Source organism: Octopus bimaculoides, chromosome 11 (assembly GCF_046866305.1).
Source record: "Octopus bimaculoides isolate indiv1 chromosome 11, ASM4686630v1, whole genome shotgun sequence".
Taxonomy (NCBI): Eukaryota; Metazoa; Mollusca; class Cephalopoda; order Octopoda; family Octopodidae; genus Octopus; species Octopus bimaculoides.
In genome coordinates, this window is record NC_142938.1 from 49,038,968 (window position 1) to 49,062,166 (window position 23,199).

Here is a 23,199-nt window from a genome sequence, read left to right on the forward strand (position 1 = left end):
AAAAACAGCGGAAAATCTGAGTAGATTCGTTATAAGGAAACTAGTGATTTGGTATGTTATCTATTTATTGCTTATCCAGCTTTTGAATAAAATCAATATTTATTGTATTGAACTGAATATATATATATATATATATATATATATATATATATATATACACACACATATATTACTCTTTTTATTTGTTTCAGTCATTTGACTGTTGCCATGCTGGAGCACCGACTTTAGTCGAAGAAATCAACCCCAGGACTTATTCATTGTAAGCCTGGTACTTATTCTATCGGTCTCTTTTGCCGAACCGCTAGATTATGGGGACGTAAACACACCAGCATCGGTTGTCAAGCGATGTTGGGGGACAAACACAGACACACAAACATATACACACATATACATATATATACATATACATATATATATATATATATATATATATACATACATATATACGACGGGCTTCTTTCAATTTCCATCTACCAAATCCACTCACAAGGCTTTGGTTGGCCTGAGGCTATAGTAGAAGACACTTGCCCAAGGTGTCACCAGTGGGACTGAACCCAGAACCATGTGGTTGGTAAGCAAGCTACGTACCACACAGCCACTCCTGTGCCTATGTATATGTCTATATATATATATATATCATCATCATCCTTTAACGTCTGCTTTCTATGCAGGGATGGGTTGGATGGTTTTAATAGGAGCTGACAAGCTGAAGGGCTGTTTAGGTTCCCTGTCTGACTTGGCATGGTTTCTACAGCTGGATGCTATTTCTTAACATCAACCACTTTGCAGAATGTACTGGATGCTTTTATGCAGCACCAGCACAGGTGCTTTTTATGTGGGCACCAGTGCCTATGAGCCCGCAAGATTAGGGATGCCCAGCTGGAGAGGGTTGCAGGGGATGAGCCTCTATGCAAGGGCAACCATACTTTTACTTAGCTTGACATGTCTTTATACACACACACAATCAAGTTGTGGATTAACAATGCATCGTCACTACACAAATAAAGAATATTTGTCCACCAAATGCAGTGTTCATTCTCACTGTTCGATACACACACACACACACACACACAAATATATATATATATATATATACATATAAATATATATATACATATATACCCAAATGCAGGTTTCCAAGCAACCATAATGGTGAAACATACATTGTGACTGATATATAATACTGTGTTTATCTTAATTTCTGTCTCACACACACACTATGTGTTATTTAGTATAGTTTGACTCATCTCCAGGCAGCTTAAAGATTTGCAGGCCTCTAACAGAAACCCATCTCCTTCAGGCTTAGATTATCGAATGCAAGCATGGAAAAGTAGACATTATACATATATATGTATACGTATATATATATATATATATATATATATATATATATATATATATATATATATATATATATATATATATACACGCTTTCGGTAAATAGGTTGCTTATATTTGGTAGTTTTTTTACTTATTTAGTCCCTCGATAGCGTGAGGCATTAATACACAGTTAATGCCCTTTATATATAATTATATATATATATATATATATATATATATATATATAATCATATCATATATCTTCATTGTTTTAATGTTTACTTTTCCAATGCTTGCATCAGTTGAGTGGAGTTCATTGAGGAAAATTTTCTATGGCTGGATGCTCTTCCTGTCACCAACTTACCAGTTTCCAAGCAACATAATATTTTCCCTATGGCTAGATGTGCTTTTCACAAAAGACTGGAAAGAAACTACATTGCTTGTATGAGACTGATGTTTGCATACAACTACCACGTGATGTCAAGGCAAGGATACACATGCACAGGCACACACACACAAATACATTTATATGTATGTGTATGTATATATGTATGTGTGTTTGTGTGTACCCTTGTATTGTGTATTAGAGGTATGCAATATATCATAAGTAGGTAGATAATCAATGTACAAAATATATAGGTAGTACATACTTTATGCTATAATACCTAGTGTATAGTAATATATGCCACAAATACTGTATGAAGCAGGTAAGTAATTTGATAATGAGTTCAACATGTAGATAGATAAATAATATATTAAACATGTAGGTAGGTAGGTAGATAGATATATTGGATATGTAGGTAGTTAAATATGTTGAACATGCAGGTAGTTAAATGTGTTGAACATGCAGATAGTTAAATGTGTTGAACATGTAGGTATGTATGTAATATGTAGATCAATAAACTATTTCTAGGTAACATACTAAATAACATGTAATATTCAGACATGTATAACTATATGACGAGCTGTGCGCCTAGACTAAGGAAACGTTAGGAGAGGAAGATCTATGAAAGTATATATCCAATCTCTGCACTCAATACTAAACTATTTTCGAGGGGAGGTAACAGAACAAACAAAAATATAAAAAGATAAAAAATCAACATAAAACAAATATACAAAAATTCTACAAAATTCATAATAATTAAGGGAAAATTAATTAATCTAAATTTCATGCAGAAAGTAGTGAATATAATTAATTTAACTCAACAAGTTAGGTTTTGTCAAAGATTAAAAAAAAAAAAAAAATTCTACATTAGATTGTGCACATAACACGGAAAGTGCATGTTGATCATACAATATTGCTATTTTCATGGAGTTTTTCTAATTGGATAAGATCAATATGAGTGTGAAGAGAACTGCACTAAGAGTGAAGAAGTATTACTAGGTACTTCACAAGGTACCTGAAACATGTTACTGGTCCATTGTTACTGAACGATAGAGCACTTTGTGTGGAATATCCAGAGAAGGGTGCTGTTGAAGCAATGCTTGAGATTCTTCAGAAGAAGATGTTGGTAGCTGAGTTGTAGCTACAAGAGATAGTCACAGTTATAAACAAGGCTTCTCTCATCCAGAAGAGCAAGCATTACATACATACACACACACACAGCAAGTTCACACAAAACACACATATATACAAAGAAATAAATACATACCATTAATTTAATTTTACTTCACTTATTCACACATGTACATACATTCACACATATAAACAGGAACAAATAAAAAGATATTTATTTTAGTCTACAGGTTAGGTAAAAGATCCTTCAAAATTAACGTAGCGTGAAAATACAATTGTCTAAAAATCCATGAATCAGAGAGAAAAAAAAAAAAGGAACTCATACACTGGTTAACAGAGTGTGTACATTATTATTATTATTATTATTATTATTATTATTATTATTATTATTATTATTAATAAAACACAATGTTATATTTTCATAACTGTCAGTTTACCAATCAGCTTCATATAAGGAGTTGAGAAGCAACTCTGGCAACAAGATAGATTGAAAAGAATGGAATGGCATGGACTTTTGCAGATGATTGCTGGTATGAAATGAATTGCTAAATTGGCTGTCATGAGAATATATTAAATTTTATTAATAGTAATAATATATATAATGTATGTATAGTGTTTTATTGAATCTGTAAAACTGACAAACTTACTCAGGTTTTCATAAAACTGAACATCAGACAAAGCTTCCATTAGATTTGAAAAGCCATAATTCCTTGTCCAAATCAGCTTTAAATGCTTATTTGATGAGTTACCAAATAATTATCACTGCACTGTTTATAAGCATTCCTAAACCTTTGTATAGCTCAAAAGTTCACTTTTGTCTGATAATTGGTTATATGAAACTCTGAGTAACAGTTTGTGAAGTTTTTCTGCTGCAATAGAATAGTGTATTTTACTCTACTTTTGTTATTTGAATAATATTTTCTACACCAAGAGTTGCAACTATGTACTCACTTGTGTGTGTGTGTGTGTGTGCATGTATGTATATATATATATATATATATATATATTACACATACACACACACACACAAAGAGTTTTGGAGTAGAATTTACCAAGAAATATTATTTTTCATCTGACTGATGGTGGCCTGTCCCTATGTCTCTTTAATTCTCTTGCAGGATTGAAAAAGATTTCTATTAAAGGTTTTCACCTTAATGAAGGACCCAATATCATACTTTACTGAAAGCCATCAGAAGAGCACTTTTCTCTTTCCTCAGTTCTGCATTCATTGTGATATTTTCCAAAAAAACATTTGGAGGGTATAGAATACAGTTAGTTAAGACAAGAAGGAATAGCTTACATAATATTGCAATAGAATAACATGGTAATGGGAATTTACATTTTTTGCTGTCATTTCACCAATGACAAAGTTAATGCAAGAAACCCCCCCCCCCCCCAGATAAATCAATCTATGGTGGTTTTATTGATGTTATTGATTAGCATATCAGTTATCAACATTTAAAATGTAACCATCTTGTCTTTTATACAGACAACATATTTAGAATTACATTAACTAATGTGTCTTTCCTTTAAGACAGAAAAAATCTGGTAGATATTTCTAGCAGGTTGAATGACACTCTTCATTGACTCAAACAACCATAGAATTTGGGCTTTGTTGGCTCCAGTGATCCCACAAAGCTCCCTTGTTTATTTTATAGATGTTTACTGATAAGCAATATCTCCAATAGAACAGCATGAAATTAAACCAGGGAGAAAAATATTATATTTCAGTTCCATCAAAGTAGTTTAATGTCCAAGTCAAGGTACTACAAATATTCAAAATATTTTCAGTTTAAAATAATCGTTGGACACGATCATTTAAGGCATTTTTCACTCCCTTCAAATAGTATAACACTTTGACTAACAACTTCAAACTACCATATTTTAACATGTATAAGGAACCCTCGTGTATAAAGTAACCCACTAATTTCGGGGGCTTAAAATTTGGAAAAAAAGGTTTTGTAAGGAGTTATAATACTATCCATGTATAAGAAGCTCCCATATTTTTCGAACCTAATTTTTGACAAAAAACGGTTAAAATACGGTATATCATAAAGCCACACTCAGAAATTCACTATTACTAACTTAGAAAGCAAAAATATTATATATTCTACTAAAAATTTTATGAGGTCTGATCAATAAGTATCCGGACTATTGCCAAGCACGCAGTGTGAAGCTGCTTGACGTTGAACACTGCTGTGAATGTGCACTAAGTTTTAATGTTCTAGCTCACTTCCCCTGTTTACAACAGTGCTTGGAAGGAAGGTGCATAGTGGGTGTTCGTCGCGTTGACCATGACAGAGAAAATTGTCATGGTGACACATGCTCAGAGGCCTACGCAAAGTTGCAGAAAGTGTATGAGTCACACACGGGTGTACGAATGGGTCAGACATTTCCAAGACGGCCAGAAAAATGTTAATATAGATGAATGTTCTGGAAGACCCGCAACCAGCAGAACTGAGAAAAACATCACAGATGTGCATGCAGCTGTGAAGGGAAATCGTTGAATCATCATTCGTGAGTTATCAGAAAATGTGTAGATTAGTTACAGTTCACTTCAGTCCATTATCACTGAAGATTTGGGTACGAGATGCATGCCTGCCAAGTTTGTGCCAAAACTGCTTTCAGCTAACTGAAAAGCCACTCAGATTTCAGTTGCACAAGATCGCCTTGATTGTGTCAAGAACTCTTACTCTTTTACTTGTTTCAGTCATTTGAGTGTGGCCATGCTGGAGCACCGCCTTTAGTCGAGCAAATTGACCCCAGGACTTATTCTTCGTAAGCCTAGTACTTATTCTATCAGTCTCTTTTGCCGAACCGCTAAGTTACGGGGATGTAAACACACCAGCATCGGTTGTCAAGCGATGTTGGGGGGACAAACACAGACACACAAACACATATATATATATATATATACACATACATACGACGGACTTCTTTCAGCTTCCGTCTACCAAATCCACTCACAAGGCTTTGGTCGGCCCGAGGTTATAGTAGAAGACACTTGCCCAAGGTGCCACGCAGTGGGACTGAACCCGGAACCATGTGGTTGGTAAGCAAGCTACTTACCACACAGCCACTCCTACGAACGATGAAAACTTTGCATAGGCGACACTCACACACTACATACCTTCCTTCCAAGCACTACTGTAAATAGTGGAAGTGAGCTAGAACGTCAAAACTTAGTGCGAGTGGCTTTAGATTGTGTACTTTAGCTTTGTTACTAAGACAACAGTCCGGATTCTTATTGATCAGACCACGTATATATAAAAATACTGTAAATAATCTCAAGGGAAAAGACTTTCTATTGCAATGATTTTTAAATCGATCTGCAAAGTTGGAGTTATCTCCCTGTATCAGAAAATTACAGATTGCAATGGAAAAAATTCTTTTGGTGGGGAAGTGATACTTTCAACATGAGAGAGAGAGAGAGAGAGAGAGAGAGAGAGAGAGAAAGAGAGATTCATGGAATGATATTAGCCAAAATCATCCTTGAATATCTATATTGCAAAATCCCATGTACTATAACTTTTTCCATCAAAACTAAGATGGAGTTAGGCTGCAAAATTTTTTCACCAACCACTATGACAGTTTTGGTCCCCAAATCTAACATTATACACAACGTATCACACAAAATTTTACAGTTAAGTGCAAATGTGTTTTTAAAAATAATATATAATAATACCGTTGATAATATGTATTGATAATAACAATGATGATGTTGATAATATAACTTACTACATGATCTTCTTCTCTTTTCAAATTTTAGTGTATTTGCCTTCCTTGTTAGTGTTTTCCGAGCATGGACCATATTTTTTATCACAACTGGTTTGTTGGCGTCAATCTTGGATTCTGCTGCAAGATCCTCAAAGAAAGCTGCAAAAGGGAAATAATATACAGGTGATTATACTCAGGTTCAAGTTCAAATGGTTCTTGTGTCTTAAGTATTTCTTGAAAGGTAAATTTCAAGTAAATCTTGAAAGGTTGAATTTTCAACTTATAACTTATGTGAAAGCTTACGACCGGTGTCTTGGCAGAAAAGTGTATTATCATCTGGAAAGTAATAATTTACTTCCAGCAGAACAGATAGGATGTAGTGGATCATGTAGGACAACTAAAAACCAGTTTTTAGTTGGTAAAATAGTGATCAGAAATTACAGATGCAGATTGATGGGATTAGATGTAGCATGGTTGCATTATAAAAAAAGCATATGGTATGATGTTGCACACGTGGAGGCGCAATGGCCCAGTGGTTAGGGCAGCAGACTCGCAGTCGGAGGATTGCGGTTTTGTTGTGTGTGTTTATTGAGTGAAACACCTAAGCTCCACGAGGCTCCGGCAGGGGGTGGTGGTGACCCCTGTTGTACTCTTTCGCCCTAACTTTCTCTCACTATTTCTTCCTGTTTCTTGAGTAGCGCTGCGATGGACTGGCGTCCCGTCCAACTGGGGGGGGGGACACACATAAACGCCTTAGAAACTGGGCCCATGAGCCTGGCTAGGCTTTGAAAGTGCGAAAAAGAAAAAGAAAAATGATGTTGCACAGTTGGATAAGTAAAACAATGAGGCTATTTACATTGGTAGAAAATATGGAGAAAATCATCAATGGAAGTATGAAACAGAGTAATGAATTTATTGGAGGGAAACAAAAACTTGGGATGGTGAACATCAGACATGGTACATTGTAAGGTGATAACCTATCTCTATTACTATATTTATTGGCTATGATACTGCTTAATTTGGTATAATGGTAAGTCAAAATAGCAAATGACTTTAGGAAAAGGGTATGGTCAGATAAATCATCTATTCATGGATGATTTTAAAACTTTATATGAAAAACAAGCAGCTGCAAAGTATTGTATATACTGCTTGTATTTTCTTGAATGATGTAGAAACGGAATTCAGGGTTGAAAAGTGTGCTGTTTTGATAATGAAATAGGGAAGATTTGAAGGAGGCAAAGGAATTGAAATGCCAAATGGACAAACAATGAAATCTGTTGAGAAAACTGGAGGTAGATAAAATAAAACATGAAGAGATGAAGCAAATTACTTATGGGGCATATACAATGAGAGTGAAGAAAATATTATAGTCAAGGTTGAATTCAAGAAATGTTATTGAAGTGATTAATTCAAGAGCAGTGCCAGTTATCAGATATGGCAATGGAATCATGGATTGGACAAAAAGTAAGATGCAGAAACTTGACATAAAAACCAGAAAGCTGTTGATTATATATAAAGCCCACCATCTGAAAGCTGATATTAATTGGTTGTACATGAAGAGGGATACCAAGTTGGAAGAGGCTTAATTGGTGTTGAAGAGTGTGTGTAGATGGAACTAGACAGATTACTAGATTATTTGCTGAACAGTACTAAAGTGTTACTAAAGGCAGTGAATAAAGAACAGGTGATCAAGACAGGAAAAAGAGAAAAGGACAATAATGAAATTCAATGAGAATATGTTAAGTATATTGATGAGAAACCTTTGCATGATCAGTTTTGGAAAGCCACTGAAGATGTATGAGGAAAAAAATCCTGGGCTTGGTTGGAAAAGGGGCAATTGAAAAAAACAAAAAAAACAGTCTTATTATAGCTGCTCAAGATCAAATACTGCAAACAAACAACTTGAGAAAATATATATTGGGATAAGGTGTTGGAAAAATGAAGAGGATGTGAAATTTGGGATGAAATAATGGCACACATTGTTGCAAAATGCCCCAAGTTGGCCCAAGGAAAATGTAAAAAATAAAGACATGATCAAACTGTAAAAGTTTTACACTGGAAGCTTTGTCCGAAATGGAGGTTTGGTGCAGAAAGTTCATGGTATAATCATTAGGTGGAAAGAGTACTTGAGTTGGCAACATGCAAAATTTTTGTGGGATTTTCTCATTTAAATGGATAAGAAGATAGAATGCAACAAGCCAGATATTACAGAAATAGACAAGGAAACTCGAATTTGCTCACTAATTGATCCATTATATCCATTTGAAACTAGGATTGTGAAGAAAGCAAATGAAAAGTTGAAAAAAATACAACACTTTAAAATTTGAGATTGTGAGGAATTAGAACATGAAATCTATAAAGATTGGACCTGTGATAATTGGTGCATTAGGAACTGTAATTGATGAAAGAGGTAAATGGTTGAAGGAGACTAAAATAGAATATCCTGTAGAATTTCTACAGAAAGATCATCAGAAGAGTTTTGAGCACTTGATGGCTTAGTGAAATCATGTGGATATATTTAGGTTACAGGCAGTAACATCATTACCCCCATAATATTCTACCAGGAATAGGACCAATCCTGTGTCAAGTCAAATTATAATAATTATTACAAAAATAATAATGAGGTTAGTGTATACAAATGTAGAGAGATATAGAAAATTAATATTTTAGAATAACAACAGTAACCGTTACACTCAAGGTCAGGTGATTAGAGATGGAGAAATATATAGGAGGTCATTTTAGGAGGTATATAATTTATTTGTGGCAAAAGGACCAAAAATTAAGAGCTCATGTTTATTCTGAAATTGTGCACTTAAAATCTATTTGTGTAATCTCTCACAAATTCATTATTATCTTTGGTGAATTTAAACAAACCTAATTTACCTCCAGTGACAGTGACCTAATTCAGCTTTGAGCCACATATATATATATATATATATATATTGGCAATCTCTGAGAGAAAAATAAGCAGTCTTTCTCCTCAGCTATAGACAGCATTCTGCCATTTCACATACCCATTCACTAACAAGCTTCTTCTGCATGAACCTTGAACTTTTTATTGCCCTCCTTTCCTCCCATATCCTTATTGGCAGACTACCTTTTGTCACTTCATTTAATACACCCAGTCATTATTCAGTTGTTATATCTATCATATCGTAGTGACCAGATGTGAGGCCTTACAAATTGTCAGAGACTGGGGAAAAAAGGGATGGTGTGACAGCCATTCCTTTGACAAAGCCATTAGCAGTGAATATAAAGTGAAATGGTTCTAACTGCTGATAGAAACATAGCAGTCTTGGCAAAAATTCATGTTTGAGAAACAGAGAAAATAGTGTCAGAGATGCAATTAAAATGCAAAAATAGAAGCTCTTACAGAAAAGGTGACAACTGATAGGAGGCTTGACTTGATATGAGAATTCAAAAATGACAAAAGCAATTTATATAGGGGATTATCTTATGCATAAAAAGCCTTAGACTGAAAGAAAATGTATTTCAATGTTTTGAATATTTCAAAAGATAAATGGTATACCTAAAAAGTGTTCCCCCACCCTTCTAACTTTGTTTACCAATGATTTTCATAAAAATACATGTATTTTTTTTTTATGAAGTTTCCAAGAGATACATCTTAGATAGGGTACATAGTTGATGCTTTGGTATAAACTAACAAAATCTATATAACCCTAATGAATTAAATGACAAATTTCTTTTTAAAATCTAAGGTATTATGTGAATGTCAACAGTATTTTAAAATATTTTATTTTTATTCATCAACAAATTTTAAAATAATAATAAATAAATGAAGAAAAAAATTCTATAATTAAATCTAGGGAAAATTAAACAACTGAAAAGAAAACTGATGGAAAGGAGAAAATAGTATAAGTATTATAAACATGAAACAACATTTAATTAATTAATCATCCTCATCAGTTTTCTAATTAGAGAAATGATTAATAAACTTAATGCAGTTTCAACTTAAAATCTTGTGGAGACAGAAGGAGTATTTAAGGGTTTATAGATTGATAATAAATTTTGAATTTAAACTTTGTCAATTTATATATTTGAAGGAAAAATGTTTAAAGAATGAGGTATAGGGATTAAAAGCATAAATTAAAACAAATAAAAAAAATAAATTATAAAAAAAAAAACTTTTAAAATTTCAAAGCAAAATGTAAATAACTAAAAACCAAACAAAAAAAACTATACTTTTTAACATTCCAACATTGACTATCATGCCTTCTCGAATCCCTTCTTCTATGTTTACAGTTTCGGCTGTAACTGCCTGATCAAGGTATTGCAATGACTTTTCGGCCTTTCTTAGCCTCCTCTCGGCATCAATCCGAGCCAAAATTTCTTCCTGAAATAAAAAAAGAAAAAGAAAGAAAATTAAAAAAAAAAAAAATAATGCAAGTTACAAGCATACACACACAAACATGTGCATGTATGCACACACACATGAACATATCAATGAATCCTGTGCAGAATTTACAATCATGAGTGTTTAGTTTTTTAATCAACTAAACTACAATGCTCATTAAAATAATATGCAACTGTTTGAATGTTTAAGAACAACTGAATCTTGATATAGTTTTTACACCCATCATGAGTCTCCTATGAATGTTGCAGATACAATTTTTCTTTTGCAAATACTGGACATACTTGAATGCATGAGATCATGAATATTTTGATACAGTTCACCTCTGATTTGTTTTTGATGACCTTTGACCAATAGTAGCCTTGCTTCTTCAATTTGAATATGCTGATAGTGGTGATGGTGGTGGTGCCCTAAAGAACGGTATTGATGAAGATAGTTTTGATCAGTGTTTCTCAACCATCTTTTTTATCTATGAATCCCTTTGATTCCTATTTTCCTCAAATGGACCCTTCTAGCCATTCCGAGTCTAAAAAATCATATATTTTTATAGTTAGATATTATTTGGAATTACTCTTTTACTCTTTTACTTGTTTCAGTCATTTGACTGTGGCCATGCTGGAGCACTGCCTTTAGTTGAGCAAATCGACCCCAGGACTTATTCTTTGGAAGCCTAGTACTTATTCTATCGGTCACTTTTGCCAAACTTCTAAGTTACGGGGACGTAAACACACCAGCATTGGTTGTCAAGCGATGTTGGGGGGACAAACACAGACACACAAACATATATATATATATATATATATACATATATACGACGGGCTTCTTTCAGTTTCCATCTACCAAATCCACTCACAAGGCTTTGGTTGGCCTGAGGCTATAGTAGAAGACACTTGCCCAAGGTGCCACGCAGTGGGACTGAACCCAGAACCATGTGGTTGGTAAGCAAGGTACTTACCATACAGCCACTCCTACGCCTATAAAAAAAAAATATTTTGTGTATTGTAGAAGTATAAGTAATTTATTGCAGATAAATTTTGACAATAAAATTTTATACGGACCCCCAAGGGCCATATGAACTCCTGAGGGTCATACGGATCCAAAGACCATATCAACCCCGGTTGAGAACCACTGGTTTAGATGATGCTGAAGAAGGTAAAGGTGGTGATGGTGGTTATCCATGACTGATAAAGACAACACATTGTAAATAGTGATATATTGTAATGGTGATGATAGTATTAACGAGCAAAGGAGGAGGGTGAAGATGACATTAGTATCAGAGAAGATAAAAGTGGTGGGTGTGAGTAACAGTTTTTCAAAGATGGAAAGAGTTAAAGAACTACTTACCCTAAGTTCAGATTCTGTCAATTCTTTCTGTGCATTTAAATCCTGATAAAGACAAAAGACATTTTAAAAAATCAATGAAAATTATCCATTGGTGTATGAGAGAACATTTATTTATCTTGGTGTTGTACAATGAATAAGTCAGTTATTTGACCATTGTTGTAGTTGTTGTTTATAATCCCTGTTCAAAACTTGAGACAGCACATGATCAAAATGTGTTTCATCTGTGAATATATCTTTCTTTTTATGACATAGTATTTCTAGAACTACATTATTCAATGTATCAATTCTTTTTCTTTTTAAGAGGAGTAAAGTGTGATTTCACTGACACTTGTTTGTTATTTCTAGCGTACCAAATGACTGCATACAAGCTCCTCTGTTGATGTATTGCTGATATTTTGGAATAAAAGGTATCTAACAAAACATTGTAAACTAGTCCTATTATAAGTGACTCACAACAAGTCACCAGTCAGTCCTATTACAGATGGCTAACAAGTCAATCACAAATCTTATTACAGGTCATCAGTTAATCCTATAACAATTGACTAACAAGTCATCAGTCAGTCCTATTACAGGTGACTAATAAGTCATTTAACAATCTTATTACAGTTGCCTAACAATAAGTCATTAGTCAATCTTATTACAGTTAATAATAAGTCATCAGTCAGTTCTATTGCAGGAGATTAACAAGTCATCCATCAATTCTGTTAAAAGCAAAGTTGACTGTGACAAGATTTGAACTTAGAGGACAAAGAGGCAGAACAAATATCACAAGGCATTTTGATCTATGCTAACAAATCACTGCAGTATATAAATTAATAACCAGATCTATGATAGACATATATAAAGATATAGATGGGTAGGGAGGTAGCTGTATGATAGACACATGTAGATATATAGGTAGACAGCTCTATGAGAGATACATGGTGAGATAGTAAAGGTAGGTAGGTAGATGTATAAGCAGGGAGATAGTAGAGAGACAGGAGGGCAATTACTTTGTGATACAAAATCCATTGAAAGAGAACATTCTAAATGTGAGAAAGCTTGGACCTTACCAAAATAGTAGCTTGCATTGAGTGAGCTTGGTCACTGAAATATTCCTTTTCAGCTTTCAACTGAGAAGTTCGTTCATCATTTTCAGACAATCTGAAATAACAGCAATGATGACAATGACATCAACAATGACAATAACAACAACAATAACAACAACAATATCTTCTTTTGACGAAAGGCACAAGACCTGAAATTTTAGGGGAGGAAGCTCGTCAATTACATTAGCCCCAGTAGTCAACTGGTACTTGTTTTATTGATTCCCATAAGGATGAACAGCAGAGATGACCTTGGCAGCATTTGAATTCAGAAAGTAAAAGCTGGAAGAAATGCTGCTAAGCATTTTGTCCAACATGCAAATAATTCTGCCAGCAGAATTATTATCTTAATCATCATCATCATCATCATCATCGTTTAACGTCCGCTTTCCATGCTAGCATGGGTTGGACGATTTGACTGAGGACTGGTGAAACTGGATGGCAACACCAGGCTCCAATCTGATTTGGCAGAGTTTCTACAGCTGGATGCCCTTCCTAACGCCAACCACTCAAAGAGTGTAGTGGGTGCTTTTATGTGTCACCCACACGAAGGCCAGTCAGGCGGTACTGGCAACGGCCACGCTCAAAACGGTGTATTTTATGTGCCACCCGCACAAGAGCCAGTCCAGGGGCACTGGCAACGATCTCACTCGAAAATCCTACGAAGGCCAGTCAGGCGGTACTGGCAATGGCCACGCTCAAAATGGTGTATTTTATTTAATGTCAACAGCAATAATGATATCCAGCTAATGATGAAACATCTACATCAGTCATGGGTAAACTGTGGCCCATGAGACTTTCTGAATGACATAAAATAAAATAAATGTGCCCTTTTAAAGCCTAGCCAGGCTCATGGGCCCGGTTTCCCGATTTCAATGGCGTATGTGTTCCCCAGCTGGACAGGACGCCAGTCCATCGCAGCGTTACTCATTTTTGCCAGCTGAGTGGACTGGAGCAATGTGAAATGAAGTGTTTTGCTCAAGAACACAACGCGTTGCCCGGTCCAGGAATCGAAACCACAATCTTACGGTCATGATGCTGACACCTTAACCACTAAGCCACGCACCTCCACTCTGAATGACATGCATAACGAAAAATTATTTTGAATTTTTTCAGTAGTGCAGTCCACCTCATGATGAACCATGTGGTCTGCTTCTCAAAAAAGGTTGCCCATGCCTGAGCAACATGGTTGTTTGTCCTGCAAAAAGTGGCAATAAAGTCTCTTTTAAATCAGACACTAGATCTTAAAAAAGGGAAAGGCATACCAGATGATGCAGTTCTTGATGTACAAAAAGAGACAGTAAGCACAATCATTGTTGAAAAGCTTTTGATCATAACTCAGCCCGATCAGCACTGACCTAGGGCTAAAGAACTACAACAGCAACAACAACAGTAGTTGTAGTAGTAATGCCAACATCACCATGGAACATCTGACAGGAAGAAAATGTTTTGGATCTTTCTGATTTGGCAGCTGCCATTCTTTATTTATGTTTTATTTAGTGTGTTTTCTACCGAAACACTTTAAAACTTCGAATACTTGTATATTTTGTGTTATAGAACAGAGAAAAATTTTTATATTCGAAGTTATTTCATATTAAAAGTTGTCATATTTTAGTAATTTTACTACTAACCCTAACTCTAAAACCTTAACCCTAACCCTAAAACTAAAACCAGTACAAACGCACAAACAATGTCATAAATAACAGTACCGCCGATAGTTGTTGACAAACAACGGCACTAATTTTATTCAAGGGAAAAGATCCCATTACACCGGTAGAACGTGTTGCTTACATTCCACAGCAGTAATTGTTTTCATCTCAATAGACGTCAGTGATTGGTTGAAATTACCGAAATAGGACAATTTTAACACGAAACAACTTTTAAAAAGACAAAATTTTCTCAATAACACTAAGAGTAAAAGATGTTTTATATGACACATTCTACCAGTGTCCCAAGTTTGAAAATGTTTCATTAAGAAAACAAGTGGCGCCTGTCAAATCAGAAAGATCCAATGTTTTAAATTAAAATTCAGGAAATAAACCATGTTTATTTTTCTATTTTGTTTACGTAGTGGCATGGAGTCTCAGATTTAGAGAAAGAGTCCATACATTGTTGGAGCATTAATGCTGTTCTTAATGAGAAACAAAACCTTTTATCTTTTTAACTGACAGTAGTGGTGGATCTCCATTGTTTGATGATGAGGATTCAGTTGTTCAGTCAACTGAATTATCTGCTTCTGAATTAACGTGTAAGTGGCTGAATATTCCAACAGACATGTGTACCTTTTGAATTATAGGTACAATCCACCTAATGGGCCATCTACAGTTAATGTTTACCCAGTTTCACTAACAAAGTATAGACTGACTTGAGGCTATAGAAAATGACATTTGCTAAAGATGTCTTGCAATGGGATTGAACCTGGGTTCTTGTTGCAAAGTGAACTGTTTAACCATTCAGCCAAGCTGCATCTACTCCATTTGAAAGTATAACACAAAATGGGGTGGAAGGGGCAGATAACTCTAAAATAAGCAATGTAAATTGGACTTACTCATCTACCTATCAGTCTATCATACATACACACTTGCATGCATGCACACAGTCATGTTCTTAACTTTGTCACAAGTCTTTCTCTTCTTCCTTTCCATTCTTTTATCAGTCTCTCTCTGTCTCTTTCTTGTTTGCTTTCTCTAGTTTTACTATTTAATTCTTTCACCCATCAAAATTTTTTCTACCTTTAAAGAGGAGGAAGAGAAAGGGGAAAGGAGCATATTCCTGATGATGTGAAGAGATATTAACATTAGAGGGACTGGGGAGAGAGAGAGAGAGAGGGGGAGAGAGAGATGGAGAGAGAAATAGGGACATGAGAGCAGCAAAGAGAAGAAAATAAGATAAATAGAGAGAGGAGAGACAGACAGAGAAGCAAAAGGGAGTAATAGAGAGAAGGAAGGAAGATAAATGGAGGCAAGAACAATAGACAGAGGAAGGAGTATAGAGAAGGAAGGGAAAGTGGGAGGAGAGAGACAGGGAGGAAAGAAAGAGGGAGAGATAGATAAAGAGTGAAGCAGGATAACTGAAAAGAAAGTATGAGAGATAGAGGGAGGGAGGAAGGGAGAGAGGGTATTAGAGAAATTCTTTGCTACAAGCAGCAGAGGTAACAGCTTCCTACACTTATTTTCCCCTGTTTTTACCTTAGCTGCACTGTTTTCTCTAGAAGTTACCCCACACTAATTACGTAATCTGTGTAACAGAACTTCTCTGTAAACATGTAACAAAAATAAACAGTTACATTTGAAAACAACTGAAAACAATGTAAAAACAAAAGGCCCAATTATGTCTCTTACTGTTTCTCTGCTTCTGCTTTCTCATATAAGAGTTCTTTAGTTTTCAGTTCTATAGTTCCTAGGGTATGCCGAAGGTTTGCTGTGGTCTGTGCCAATGTCTCGTTTTTCTTTGATAATGTCTCAGTCTCTCCTTCTTTCTCTTTTAAAGCTGTTAGAATTTTCTCTCTTTCGGATGCCAATATCTGAAAAGAAGTTGAAAGATAAGAATTTGTGAAAATGAATGAATAGTTCAGAAGAAATTCATAACACCACAGGCTTCCCTTCCTAAATTGAGCCAGCGGGGCTTGACCAAGGAGACAGTGAAAAGCCTGAGGGTATGATTTCTCGTTCTATGACGGTAGGCTCCAGATCTGGGATGCCATGTGCTGTAACACCTTCTCCAGTGGCAACATGGTGTGTTCAGCTTACTAGTCCAGACTCTGCTGCTAGTCAGACTGAGAAAAACAAACTGTCAAGATATCAGTCGCTGTCTGACAGGTACAGAAATACTTCACTTTACAAGCTTTATTTTTCAAGCACAAGATCCAAATTTTGAACAAAGTGCAAAAGTTTCTACTACCATAACAAATGCTTCTGCATGCAACAGAGATTTATAGAGAGCAGAAAAAAGGCTTCTCCTAAGCAAACAACTCTAGGCTTGTTTTTTTAAAAAGAAATCTACAAGTCTGTCTATGAGTGCTTATAAATCGATGATCATGTCTACAAGTGATGGTGTGCACAAGTCTAGTGTGAGTGAAAGTGATTCAGAAAACGATTATGATAGTAATATTTCTTATTATAAACGATCTTGACATTCTTTTCACTTTACATAATATATTCTTTACATTCTACTGTGGTTTTATTGCCATTTATTTATGAGTATTAGAAGTTTTATAAGTAAAATATCTTTCTGGGAATGAATTATGATTTATAACATTGTTACTATGAGAAGTTATTGCTCTGCTTTATGAGTTTTTGATTTATAAGCAGTCTCCGAGAACAAGATAACTTGTATATCGAGGCATTACAGTATATGGTTGAGCCTATGGCAGTGGAAGACCATCCCATCTCTTTCCTATGTGGAGGCAACTCAAGCCCACTTTATCTAATATGTTTTTTTCTAAAATGGTTTGATGTAACAAATCAAGTGACCATGAAGTTATTTCAGCTTGCCTTGAATATGTGATAGTTTTCATGCTTTGACAACTGTATTTCTGTTGAAATACACTGCCTTTGCTGTACATAATTTTGAAGATAATGAATAATTTAGGAAAATAATCTAATCATTATTAAGCTAGTGTCTGGAATTGAAATTAACATAGAATTTTGATGGAAGGTCTTAATTTAGATACTTTAAAACAGGAAGTTTGTAGAAACAGGGTTGGGTTCAGTTAGGCAGGTATCAAAAGGTTTAAACCAAGGAGCATGCTAGGGTCTAGGGGAGTAGTTCTGAACAGGGGTCCATATAAGGTTTTGGGGGATCCATGGAAGCAAAATAGTAAATTAGGGATCCATAGTAGTATTGTAAAGGTCCATGGAAAAACTTGGTTTAGATGTATTTATTGGAAGAAACAGCTAAGTTTTTCTCTCTAATGTTTTACATAGTTCAAACTATGTAAGTTAATGTGTGAATAACAAAACGAAATAAGTATATTTAGAAAGAAGTATCTAGAAAACTAATTTGTAAACATTGAATGTCTATGGAAGCCCACAAGAATAAAATAGTAATGAAAGGTGTCCATAGATGAAAAATGGTTGAGAAATACTAGTCTAGGAGATGTTGTTGCTGTTGATTCCTGATCAAAGGCATTTCAGCCAAGACCATTCCGTTCTTCTTCAGATGGCATATCTAAGATTGTATTATCTATCCTGTCCTTCCTTTGAATGATATTTCTTGCAGGTCAAGCAAGCATAACAAGGAGCCTTTCTGTGGCTGCTCAACTTGTTAGTAACAATAACCAAATCTCCCTCAGCTTACATGTTGTACCGTATTAGAAAAAGGAAGGACACATTGGAACATGTGGTTCTGGATACTCCTGAAAAAGACAGGACATTCACAAGTAGAATGTCTTTGACAATGGGTCTACCTGATTGGGGCTAAACCAGGGTTAAACCACTACATCAATAACATAGAGATCTCCGTTAGGCCCTGGTCAAGCGACTACGTAGAAGGCATTTAATTGGTCAGATATACAACCAATAAGAAGACACAGACGCTGATTTAATCAACCAAATTCTTTCTTTCCCTCCTTCCTTTGGCCTTCTTCCTAACCAAAACAAATCTTTGTTGTAAACAAGGAAAAAAGAAAAAAAAAAGTCAACAACCAAAAACAGTGATGGGAACTATAAAAAGAAAAGTAAAACAATATACAAGATGAAGTTTGGCACACTTCCATATTCTGTCTGTCTGTCTGTCTCTCTCTTGCTATCTCTTTCTTTTCTCCAAAGAGAACATGATGAAATAATGTAATGTTGATAGTGTATGTGTGTGTGTACATGCATTCACTATAGCCAGCATACCTTCAAACTGAGAGAGGGGGAAGAGAGAGAGAGGGAAAGAAGTGTGAGGTGGAGCAAGAGAGAGAAGGGAATGAAAAGGGAGATGGAAGTGGAGAGAGAGAGAGAGAGAGAGAGAGTGAGAGAAAAGAGACAGGTGGGAGATGGAAAGACAGCATAAAAGATAAGGAGAGGAAGAGAGGGAAGTGGTAGGTGAGAGAGAAAAGGAAGTGAGAGTAAGAGAAGAATGGAGAGAAAAGAAAAACAAGTACAAAAACTCTCAAAAAATATAGAAGCAGAGTACTAGGTCTGTTCTTTCATAGCTGCATAGAAATTTTAATGCATCAGAAAAAAAAAATTGTTGGAAAACCCAGGAACAAAAACCATAAAATTTTTCTGTTAATTAATTGTTAAAAGGTGGTGAAAATTGAAGTGTTTTGGTCAGGTAACACAAAATCACTGTCTGTAGCATATACGGTCATACATGGATGAACTCCAGGTAAAAAAAAAAGAGGAAAATAGGAAGACTACAAAGGAGAGGTTGAATAGAAAGGGAGGAAAATGAGGATGGCAGGTGATGGGAGACAGACAGTGAGTTGGGGAGCAAGTTGTATCTCTTGCTGTCTGCTTAGAGCCAGCCTAGAATATGGATTTTGACTGATTGATAATAATATGATGAAGGAGGAAGAGAGAGAGATAAAAAGAAAGAGAGAGAGAAAAAAGAAAGAGAGAGAGAGAGAGAGAAAAAAAGAAAGAGAGAGAGAGACACACACACACACACACATACTGTGAGGGAATGTGTGTGTTCATGTGTTGTAAACAGGATATGCAATACACAATAAATTTTTACATAACTACCTAATCTTTTCTTTTACCAAGGTATGAACGTGTAGGATAGATACCCCCCCCCCACATGTATATATACACACACATACATATCAAATATGGCTGTATGATTATGAAGTTCATTATGAAACCAGATAGCTTCGTGTCCAATCCTTCTGCCCAACACCTTCAAGAAGTGTCTTTTACTATAGCCCTGAGCCAACTAAAATACTGTGAGTGGATTTGGCTGACAGAATTCTGTTTTGTTTTGCGTGTGTGTGTGCACGTGCATGTGCACACATATTTGTGTCTCATTGTCATGACATTGTGCACTAAAGGCAAACAAGTGTCACCATTATACAACTGATGTCATTTACTTCCAGTATTCAATGAAAATATGTCCAATCATGTTTGAAGGACTAAAGGAAATATTTCCTTAATTTGAGACAGATAAGGGTTGGCAACAGGAAGAGCATTAAGGCATAGCAAATCTGAGTTAACGAATTTCATCAGGCCCATGCAAGCATGAAAAGTGGACTGTAAAACGATGACACTGATGATATTATATGGGAGTGGCTGTGCGGTAAGTAACTTGCTTACCAACCACATGGTTCCTGGTTCAGTTCCACTGCATGTCACCTTGGGCAAGTGTCCTCTGCTATAGACTCAGGCCGACCAAAGCCTTGTGAGTGGATTTGATAGACGGAAACTGAAAGAAGCCTGTTGTGTATATATATATGTGTGTGTGTGTGTGTTTGTCTCCCCACCATTGCTTGACAACCAATGCTGGCATGTCTACGTCCCTGTAACTTAGCGGTTTGGAAAAGAGGCCAATAGAATAAGTATAAGAGGCTGATAGAATATATATATATATATATATATTCTAAGAGAGAGAAAGAAATTTCTAGACAAGAAATTTCAGGTATGGAATCAAAGGGCCTTAGAGTTAATTTAGCAAAGACCAAAGTCTTAATAAGTAGGAAAACAGACAAATCACAGGTCTCTTCAGAGAGACGACCATGTTTGGTATGTAGAAAATGTGTCAGGAGAAACTCCATATGGTGTACCCAGTGCAAGCAATGGACACATAAGAGGTGCAGCAGTATCACAGGAAGGTTAACAGAGAAAGTAGCCTTTGTGTGTGGCAGATGTGCAGGTGTAATAAACACTAGGAATGTGTAAAAAATAAACTTCCTCAAATGTCAGGGGGATCCTTAGAAGTAGTAGACAGTTTCTGTTACTTAGGTGATCAAGTTAGCAGTGGTGGAGGTTGTTTCAAAAGCATAGCTGCTAGAATAAGAATAGGCTGGGCAAAGTCCAGAGAGCTATTCTCTCTGTTAGTAATGAAAGGCCTCTCCCTCCGAGTGAAAGTAAGATTGTATGATACATGTGTATGAACAGCTATGCTACATGGCAGTGAGATGTGGGCTGTGACTACCGAAGATATGTGAAGGCTTGAAAGAAATGAAGCCATTATGGTCTGCTGGATGGGTAATATCAGTGTAAGTGATGTAAGAGAAAAACTGGATATACGAGGCCTCAGATGTAGAGTGCAAGAGAGAAGACTGTGCTGGTATGGTCATGTAATGCATATGAATGAAGACAGTTGTATCAACAGATGCCAATCTCTAATTGTGGAAGGAATGTGTGGAAAGGGCAGACTCAGGAAGATGTGGGGCAAAGTGGTGAGAAAGGAACTACAGACATTAAGTCTCACAGAGGGGATGTCAGGAGACTGAGATTCCAGGTGGTTTGCAGTGCTTGAAAAGACATGCCAGGTTAAGTAAAATTGTGGTTGTCCTTGCATACAGGCACATCCCCTGCATCCTTCTTCAGCTGAGCATTCCTAATCCTGTGGGCTTGTGGGTGCTGGTGCCAGATAAAAAGCACCCATACTGATGTCATGTAAAAGCACCAGTGCCAGTGCTGCATAAAAGCACTCAGTACACTTTGTAAAGTGGTTGGTGTTAGGAAGAGCATCCAACCATAGAAACCAAGCTAAAACAGATAAGGAACCCGGCAGTTCTTTCATTGATCCTAGTAAATTGACTGATAATTGTTTATTTTATTAGCTATAATGGTGGCAGGTGTGGCTGTCATCATCATCGTAGTTGTTTAACGTCAGCTTTCCATGCTGGCATGGGTTGGACGGTTTGACTGAGGACTGGTGAGCCAGAAGGCTGCACCAGGCTCAATCTGATCTGGTGAAGTTTCTACAGCTGGATGCCCTTCCTAATGCCATATTTCTGCAGTAGGCAACATTACTGGAAGGAAGAGAAGTTAGTTCTCTTATTAAAAGTATGACTTTATGTCTTTTGTGTTATGTATTGTTGTTGCTTCCTGTTATTGTTATCTATCCCCCAAATTAACCTAGATTAAGAAAACTATGCCCAAAGATGTTCTAGTGATGACTGTTGTATCTTTTACAGAAAATTGCTCCCAAGATAGCAACTACAATTGCTCAAAGATGGTTAAAATTTGCAGGACATTGTAGGAGAAGTAAGCAGGAAGTTATACACAAGCTACTATTGCAGGAACCAACTCATGAGAGACACAGTAGAGGAAGACCTGCTGAAACAGTCACCAATCAACTCTCAGACGATACAAACCTCAGTAACAAGCAGTTGCCACAAGCAATGGGAAATCAAGAATTGTAGAGAAACTGTCAGAAATGTTTGACCATGGTCACAATGAATGAACAAACACTATACTGTCCAATGTGTTCTTCCAATTTCAAAAGGGAAGGGTCTGATTTGAGTGAGATTTGGTTACTGTCTCTAGCAAGTTGAGTATCCTCTTTGACTTGAGCTGCTGTTGTAGTATGAAGCTTGCTGTACTAAAGCAGAACAGCTGACATGCTAATTATAATTTCCTGTAATTTCTTATATAGAAATCAGCTACTGGATAAAGTTGGTAAATCAATATTCAACTTTTATTGTATGAAGCTTGTTGTACTTAGGTACAATGGCTGACGTGCTAACTTATAATTTCTTATATATACCATAAGCCAGGTTATAAAGTTGGTAGGTCTGCACTCAACTTTTATTGCTTCACTTTCCATTGTTATCCACTCTGTTAATATTTGGGAAAGAAGCCAAGCGTAAATTTGTCCATACGAACATTAATGAAGCTGTTTAATTGAGCCCAATGTTTGAACAATATTGATTTCTTTCTTAGGTGTTGATATACATCTATGTGAGTGCA

The 23,199-nt window shown here is 35.8% G+C and overlaps 1 protein-coding gene across 11 annotated transcripts in view; it reads right to left on the reverse strand.

The window, feature by feature from the left end:
• Positions 1-23,199, reverse strand: part of LOC106870835 (pleckstrin homology domain-containing family D member 1) — a 210,407-nt gene that overhangs the window by 25,033 nt on the left and 162,175 nt on the right. For 10 of the 11 annotated variants that reach the window (XR_001409585.3, XR_016243666.1, XM_014917059.3 and 7 more), the window contains exons 9-13: positions 16,696-16,877; positions 13,322-13,412; positions 12,270-12,311; positions 10,757-10,907; positions 6,575-6,712 (exon numbers count right to left, since the gene is read on the reverse strand). Coding sequence is in view for 9 of the 11 variants with exons in the window: in XM_014917059.3 (XP_014772545.1) it covers positions 6,575-6,712; positions 10,757-10,907; positions 12,270-12,311; positions 13,322-13,412; positions 16,696-16,877 (604 nt within the window). In the remaining 2 variants the exon portion in view is untranslated. Of the gene's footprint in view, positions 1-2,720; positions 2,847-6,574; positions 6,713-10,756; positions 10,908-12,269; positions 12,312-13,321; positions 13,413-16,695; positions 16,878-23,199 lie in introns of all 11 variants that reach the window. The other variant, XM_014917060.2, reaches the window with a different exon arrangement.